Genomic DNA, 8,785 nt, shown 5'->3' with positions numbered 1-8,785 from the left:
ATGGCTACACCAGGCTCCAATCTGATTTGGCAGAGTTTCTACAGCTGGATTCCCTTCCTAACGCCAACCACTCAGAGAGTGTAGTGGGTACTTTTACATGCCACCGGCATGAAGGCCAGTCAGGCAGTACTGGCAACGGCCATGCTCAAAATGGTGTATTTTATGTGTCACCCGCACAAGAGCCAGTCCAGGGGCACTGGCAACGATCTCACTCGAAAGTCCTTACATATGCCGCGGGCACAGATGCCATCACAATTTTGCTTTCGCTTGCCCCAATAAGTCTTCGCAAGCTGAGTTTTGTGTCCAATTAGGGAGGCGACGTTGGCATGGGTGCCAGTCATCAAATTTAACTCGATGGAGAGTATAATTTAATAGAGCGGGTAGATGTTGTGGCTGGTATAATTTGAAACTGGTGGTAGCTGCTTGGGTGATGGTAAATTTAGCACTATATGTTGCTGCAATATTGCTAAATTGGCAAATAATTCTCTGGTTTGCTGCACCAAATTCAGGAAATAGACGTCCCAGAGTTGTATCCATTAACAAAGCTAATGTTTCTGGGAATATACACTGGTCCTACAAATTGTGATTCAACAAAGATTTGATCTTATAAATTTAAACAAATTACCTGTGCATAGAATTCTTCAAAAACCACTTTAACAGTCTCTCTCTGAATTTCCCATGGTTTAGCACTGGCACATAAATCGGCTCCTGTCATTGTTATAGATCGCAGCAGTTTTCTGAAAATATACAGATAGATGCATTGCCATTTTTGACCTAGCACTTAAAAACGTTAAAAATAGTGAAAATAAATATATATCTATTTCCTGTATTTGGATTTTAACTGTTTTTGATCTGAAAACAATTTTCATTTACTGGCTTGCCGTTATTAAATTAAAATGCCGAATGTTAAAGTTTTTAGTTTGCTAATATAGTTAAAGCTGATGTATTGATTAATCTTATTTTCAACCTTAATTTACATTATTAAACGACTGTCACCTAGTTTCTATATTTGAAATAAATAGAATTGAAATTTGTGCCTTTGCAGGAGAACTTGGGACTGTTTCTTTAAAAGTGACACTTGTTCACACATACATGTGCATGCGCAGGCACAAGCACACACACATACACACACACACACACACACACTGTAATCTTCATATATTATGTAATCTACATTAATGAAGATTACCTTAAAGTAATCTTTTACCAGGACCACTGTAAAACTATGTTGGTCCAGGCTGGCTCTCCTATGAATCACAGGCATTGTCTATCTGACCAGCTTCTCCACCCTTTTTGTCAATCTAGTTTTATTCATAGGGCTTTGGATGAAGAGGGGCCATTTTAGAAGACATTTGTTCAAAGTGCTGCACCATGAGATTGAACTTGATGCCTCATGACTGTGAAGTGAACTTCTAAACCATTCCACTATGCTTGTACCTAGCTGTTAAGCAGATGTACTTTTAGAGTCAAGTCAGTTAATCATACTCTCTTTTCCACAAACTTTCTGGTCATGTGCGAATGTTAGAGATCAATATATTACTACAAAGTTAAATATTTATTCAAAGTAACTTGAAAAAAGCATAATATATTGTAATGAAGAAGATAAAACGATTCACTAACTTTGGCATAGACATCATTTCTTATAAAAATCCATAGAAACTAACCTGTGTTCCTCATCTTCCCATATGAAAGCTGAATCATCAACTATTTTCCTTAGTTTATCACGGTTACCAAAGAACAGTGCCAAATCTGTAGCAAGAATGCATTCCTTCATGATCCTCAGAATCTGGGGGAAAAATTGTTTAATTGTGACAAAATATACATATATATTAAAAAATCAGTGCTACAGTGTACACAGACATACAACTGATGTATGTCTGTGTGTGTACCTGTACTTCTGCATGTATGTACTACCCATGCCAGCATGGAAAGCGGACATTAAATATATTAAATCAAATAAGCACTTAATTCACTCACTTTTTCATCTTCTGTCAACATTGACAGTATCTTAAATCATCACATTTTATGCTAAATTCTTTGTCCAAATTCTCTCATTCCAGAACATTTTTCGTTTAGTTCCCTACTCCATTTCAACCATTTCATTTAATTCCATCTAATTGTAGGCTGAAGTATCACCTTCAGGAAATATCTATATATTTGTATTTTCCCTTCAGTAACTGATCCACAATAATTTTAAACTAGTATAAAATTCTATTACCCTTCCTACCCAGTCATGTTATTATTTCTCACTGTTGAGTAAAGACTAACAAGGATACCATATTTCCACTTCATACTAATTTATTTCATTGTTTAATAACTACTCAAATCTTTAGTACTGATAAAAGACATTTTCACACTTTTAACTACATTGTTTGCTATTTAATAATAATAATAATAATAATAATAATAATAATAATAATAATAATAATAATAATAATAATAATAATTTCATTTATTAGCCACTAGGGCTGACACATAGGGGATGAGTAGACAATAATAATAACCCCTTCTACTACAGGCACAAGGCATGAAATTTGTAGGGAGAGGACTAATCAAGTACATTGACCCCAGTCTTCAACTGGTACTTATTTTATCGACCCCGAAGGGATGAAGGGCAAAGTCAACCTTGGCAGAATTTAAACTCAGAACATAGCAACAGGTGAAATACCATTAAGCATTTTGTCTAGCATGCTAATGATTCTGCAAGCTCATCACCTTTATAATAATAATAATAATGCCCTGGTGCAATACCAGGCACTAGCTCTCATGGCTTCTGATCTTAACTGATTGGAAGTGTTATGATGTACATGTTTTCTCTTTGTGTAAAAGATAGGCTATAGCAAATATTCTGCTCAATACCACATATTTGCTTATCAGTTGTTTGACCATAACTAACTGAGCATGTCCCTTGGTGACTGACAATATGTAATGAGCAGAAGTAGTTGGTGAGTATCATAAGCCATGTATTGAGAGGAATTCTTTGAGGTTTGAATAATTCACCTCTGGAAACATGGGTGTTTCGTTCAATATCCTTAAACAACCCATATTCAAGGACCTTTTGAGTGGGATGGGCTACTCAACCTGAAGAAAATTCTAGCTGGGCCCCACCTGCAAGGTCATGCGCTGTTTATCTTTATATGAGATTACCATGTCACATTCATTTGGTTGTGATGCATGTACCTGGTGTACACTTATCAGATGGGTAGTCACAATAGGTATATTGGGCTTCGTTATATTTGTACCCCTGTATCACTTTGATGGCATACACTGCTCTCTCACTCAATAATAATAATAATAATTTTTTCTATTTCATCCAGCATGCTAACAATTCTGCCAGCTCAGTGCTCAATAATAATAATAATAATAATAATAATAATAATAATAATAATGAATTTCAAATTTTGGCACTAGTCCAGTAATTTTAGTGGGATGGGACTAGTCAGTTACTACTACTCCATTACTTTTATTGACCCCATAAAGGTGAAAGCAAAATTGACCTTGGTGGAATTTGATCTCAGAATGTAAAGAGCTGAAAAAAATGCTACTAATTCTGCTAGCTCAAGGTGTTAGTGCACCAAAGACTGGATATAGTAGCCTTTAAGAGGCGATAAGCAAGAGTGCCTAACAATTGACATGACAGTTCCAAGAGATCAACATATTGTCATGAAAGAAAACGAAAAGGTCAATAAATATGGAGATCTGAGAATTGAGATTGCCAAGCGGTGGCAGTGACGAGAGTTAAACACAAAGGTTGTTCCTGTTGTCATTGAATCATTGAGTTCAATACCACTCAACCTGAAGAAGCATCTGGACACTTTAGAAATACCCGACAATTTTGATGTATTGCAAAAGTCATCTTTACTTGGAACTGCACACACACTGTCTGAGGTCCTTGTTGTGACAGACATAAATCCCCTATACATACAATATCTTCAATCTACAATATCATAATATTGGATATTGTGCAACATCTTTATTATTAAAGATAATAATCCTTTCTACTATATGTACAAGACCTGAAATTTTTGGGGAGGAGCATTGTCAATTACATTAACCCCAGTGCATTACTGGTGCTTAGTTTATTGATTCCCAAAAGGATGAAAGGCAAAGTTGACCTCAGTGGAATTTGAACTCAGAATGTAAAGATGGACAATAAGCATTTTGTCTGGTATTCCAAAAATTCTGCCAGCTCAATGTGTTAATAATAAGATATAAGCACCCCGAACAATGTAGTACATTTAATGTATGGATTGATGGAGAAGAAGAATTTCTGGGGTGATTGACCAAAGGATGAACAGTGCTGTACTTGAAGGATATATCAAAAGGAAATGCTACCAACAATTACAGGCCAATTTCTTGCCTTCCATTAATGAGGAAGTTACTGTCAGGAGAGACTTCAGAAGAAATTTACAAATTTTTTCATGATAATGACATTTTACTAATAGAACAACAAGGTTGTAGGAGGAGATGCAGAAGTACCAAACCTCAATTATCGAAAGACAAAATGGTAATGCAAAATTGTAAGCAAAGGAGAACAAATCTGGGAATGGCCTGAATTGATTACTGCAAAGCTTACAATATGATTTCACATTCATGGATCATTGAGTACTTAGATATGTTTGGAATCGCAAGGAATGTAACATGTTTTCTGAAGAGAAGTATGATGGGTTGGAAAACTGAGTTGACATTGTACGGACAAAGCTAGAGCACTCTGGGCATCAGGAGAGGGATTTTCCAAGGAGATAGCTTATCTCCATTGCTTTTTGTACTTTGTATAATCTCTCTGACCTTGGTGCTGAGGAAAATGAACCTAGGATATTAGTTAAAGGGAAAAACTCAAAGAATCAACCATTTCCTCTTCATGAAAGATTTAAAGCTATATGGAAAGGATAAGGTACAAGTGAATTCTCTGGTGAATACAGTCCACTGTTTTAAGAATTTGGACTCGAGAAGTGAAGTATAATGAGCCTGGAAAGAGGGAAAGTACAATCCCTGGCAGGGATAGAATTATCAAACAGAGAAGTGATGAAATAAATTGTAAAGGAAGACTATAAGTATTTTGGTACACTAAATTTCAATGAAATCATAGAGAAGGAAATGAAAGCACAGCTAAGGAAGGACTATTTCCAAAGACTAAGATTGGTGTTGCGCTCAAAATTGACTGGATGGAATAAAATCCAGGCAGTAAATATATGGGCAATAGCATCATGTTGGTATAGAGCTGGAATCATAAACTGGCAAAAGAGAGAACTGATGAGCATGGATACAAAGACATGGAAATTAATGACAGTGCATGGAGTATTCCATTCCAAGAGTGACATTGACAGATTCTATTTGTCCAGAAGAAAGGGTGGGAGAAGTATGATCAGTTGCCAGAATTGTGTTGAAGCAGAGAAAACCAGCTTAGGATGGTATGTAAAAAATGCTGTGGAACAATTGATGAAACTTGTGAAATCTGGCATCATCAAAATTGACCATTCTGTAAAGAAAGAGAAACTGAAAGAAGAAAAGAACACATAAAATGAAATAGCATGGCAAAGAAAGAAAATATACAGTCAGTTTGCAAGAGATATGAGCACCAAGACAGATACAGAAAACCAGTGGCTATGGATGGGGAGGAGTGACCTGAAGATAGAAACAGAAACACTTATATGCATAACACAAGAACAAGCATTGAGGATTAACTGTGTGTTGCAGAATTAACAACACGAGAGTGACCAAAGCAAGAAAGCCTGACATTATTACAGTGAACAAAAAAGAAAAAAAACTTGCATGATAATTGACATAGCATGTCCTGGTGACAACAGGATCACAGAGAAAGAAGAAATAGTGAACAACTATGAGGAATTGAAGTGGACAATAAAGAAAGTAGATGTAAAGTGATTGGCACATTTGGAAGTATCAGCACCTGACAACCAACATGGCTCACAAGGAATAATAATAATAATCCTTTCTACTATAGGCACATGACCTGAAATTTGAGGGGAGATGACTAGTTGATTACATCGACCCCAGAGCTCAAAGACCCAAAAAAGATAAAAAGCAAAGTCAACTTTGGCAGAATTTGAACTCACAACATGAAGTTAGAAGAAATGCCACTAAGCATTTTGTCCAGTGTGGTAATTATTTTACCAGCTTGCCACCTTAATAGTAATAATAACAACAACAACAACAACAACAACAACAACAACAACAACAACAACAGCAGCAGCAGCAGCAGCAGCAACAACAACAGCAGCAGCAGCAGCAGCAGCAGCAGCAGCAGCAGCAGCAGCAGCAGCAGCAGTAGTAGTAGTAATAGTAATAATAATAATGATATGTACATTGTTTTGTCTTGGTATAAAAAGATGGGCTACAGCAAATATTCTGCTCAATACCACAGATTTGCTTGTCAATTGTTTGACCTTAACCAGTTGAGCATGTCCCTTGGTGGCTGACGATATGTGCATCTCTGATCACGAGCAGAAGTAGTGGAGGAGCATCATAGCCATGTGTTGAGAGGAATTCTTAGGGGTTTGAATAATTCACCTTTGAAAACATGGGTGTTTTGCTCAACATCCTTAAACAAACATTATTCAGGGTCCTTTTGAGTGGGCTGGGCTACTCGACCTGAAGAAAATTCTAACTGGGCCCCACCTGCGAGGTCATGCACTGCTTATCTTGATATGAGATCACCATGTCGCGTACGTATGGTTGTGATGCATGTGCCTGGTGTACCCTTATCAGACAGGTAGTCATGATGGGTATAATGGGCTCGTATATTTTACCCCAGTGTCACTTTGATGGCATGTACTGCTCTCTCACTCAATAATAATAATAATAATAATAATAATAATATATTTGTTTTGCAAGATTTTAATAATAATAGCAATAATAATGATGATGATGATGATAATAATCCTTGCTTGCTGCTGTTAGAATTAACTTTATGAAAATGTGATGCACCCACAAGCATTTAAGAAACATAATGAAGAAGAAAGAATAAATAATTGGAAAATGAAATCACTGCGTGGGCAATACCTCAGAGAAATCGAAGGAAAAGATAAGACCAACATTTGGAGATGGCTAAGAAAACATGATGTGAAAGGATGCACTGAGGCATTGATTTGCAGTGCCCAGGATCAAGCTCTGAGAACTAAATACAAGTTCCAAATAGATAAGAGCAGCGAACTTCCCCTTTGTAGGATGTGTGGCAGCAAAAATGAAACAATCTCACATATTGTGAGTGAGTGTAGCAAGCTGGCTCAAAAACACTGCAAAAAGAAGCATGATAACATGGCTAAGTTTGTTCACTGGAGACTATGTAAAAAGAACAGCCTGGACAGAGCACAAAAATAGAACAAACATGAACCAGAAGGAGTCACTGAAAACAATGAATATAAGATACTGTGGGATTTTGCAATCCGGTGTGATGCCCTAATTGATGCTTGGAGATCAAACATTGTTGTGGTAGATAAGGGAGGATCTTTATACCCTTTGAACGGTAGATCGAGAAATTAATTTTTTGTAACTAAACACTTTCAAACTTTGGACACTGGTAGAATGTCTTATATAAAACATCTTTTACTCTTAGTGTTGTTGAGAAAAGTTTGTATTTTCAAAGTTATTTCGTGTTAAAGTTGTATTTCAGTAATTTCAACCAATCAATGACGTGTATTCAGCTGAATAAAATTACTGCTGTTGTTTATCAACAACTTCCAGTGGTGTATATTTCATTTGTCACTGTTATTTATTTCATCTCAGTTACGTTTGTATGAATAAACGAGTGTATCTGAAGCATGTTTACTTCATGGCACCACCTCAATCGTTCATGCATTTCTACTGCTTTTAGTTTTTTTTCCCTGTTTTTCAGCAACTATTTTTTCAGAAAGACTTTTTTGCCCCCCTCCCCCTCCAAATTCTTCCTGTTTCACTTTTTTCTGTAACTCTAACCCTAAAATCCCAACCCTAACCTTAATCCTAAAACCCCAACGCTAACCCTAACACCCTAACCCTAAAGCCCTAATCCTAACCCTAAAACCCTAACCCTAACTCTAAAACCCTAACCCTAACCCTAAAACCCTAACCCTAACCCTAAGACTAAAACTAGTACAAATGCATGAATGATGTCATAAATAACAGTGACAAATGAAATATACACCGCCGATAGTTGTTGTTGACAAACAACGGCACTAAGTACCAAAATACGACTACTTTAACACAAAATAACTTTAAAAATATAAACTTTTCTCAACAACACCAAGAGTAAAAGATGTTTTATATGACACATTCTACTAGCGTCCGAAGTTCGAAAGTGTTTAGTTACAAAAAATGAATTTCTCGATCTACTGTTCAAAGGGAAAAGATTCATAAAGGAAAAAGGGAAATCAAGATTATAGATATTGCAATACCTGGGGATGCATGCATAAGTGACAAAGAACTAGAAAAGATGGAAAAGCACAGACTATTAAAGGACAAAATTGCAAGAATGTGGGCTGTGAGGAAAGTGTCTGCCATCCCAGTAGTTGTAGAGCACTAACAACCAAGTTTGAGAAATATGTCAGAGAAATCAGAATTGACACGAGAGCAGAGCAAGCCCCCAAAACTGCTCTGCTGGGGACAGCTAGGATTCTGAGATTGGTACTTGGGTGTTGAATGTCTTCCATGATAATTAACATCCAATTATCAAAGCTTATAATGTGTGGAAAGAGACTGCGAGATCTCTGACAACAGGCTACTGTCCTCTCTCACAGGGTCAACCAGAGCAAACAAGATTGAGTGCTCTGAGAAGTAAAAAAACTAATCC

General features: G+C 36.6%; 1 protein-coding gene across 2 annotated transcripts in view; it reads right to left on the bottom strand.

Moving 5' to 3' along the window:
- Positions 1–8,785, bottom strand: part of LOC106869668 (probable 3',5'-cyclic phosphodiesterase pde-5) — a 332,523-nt gene that overhangs the window by 9,774 nt on the left and 313,964 nt on the right. For both annotated transcript variants that reach the window (XM_052969509.1, XM_052969510.1), the window contains exons 21-22: positions 1,665–1,786; positions 626–737 (exon numbers count right to left, since the gene is read on the bottom strand). In XM_052969509.1, coding sequence (XP_052825469.1) covers positions 626–737; positions 1,665–1,786 — 234 coding nt within the window. The remainder of the gene's footprint in view (positions 1–625; positions 738–1,664; positions 1,787–8,785) is intronic.

The sequence above is a fragment of the Octopus bimaculoides genome, chromosome 7, assembly GCF_001194135.2.
Source record: "Octopus bimaculoides isolate UCB-OBI-ISO-001 chromosome 7, ASM119413v2, whole genome shotgun sequence".
NCBI lineage: Eukaryota > Metazoa > Mollusca > Cephalopoda > Octopoda > Octopodidae > Octopus > Octopus bimaculoides.
This window is presented reverse-complemented; position numbering and strand designations above follow the sequence as displayed.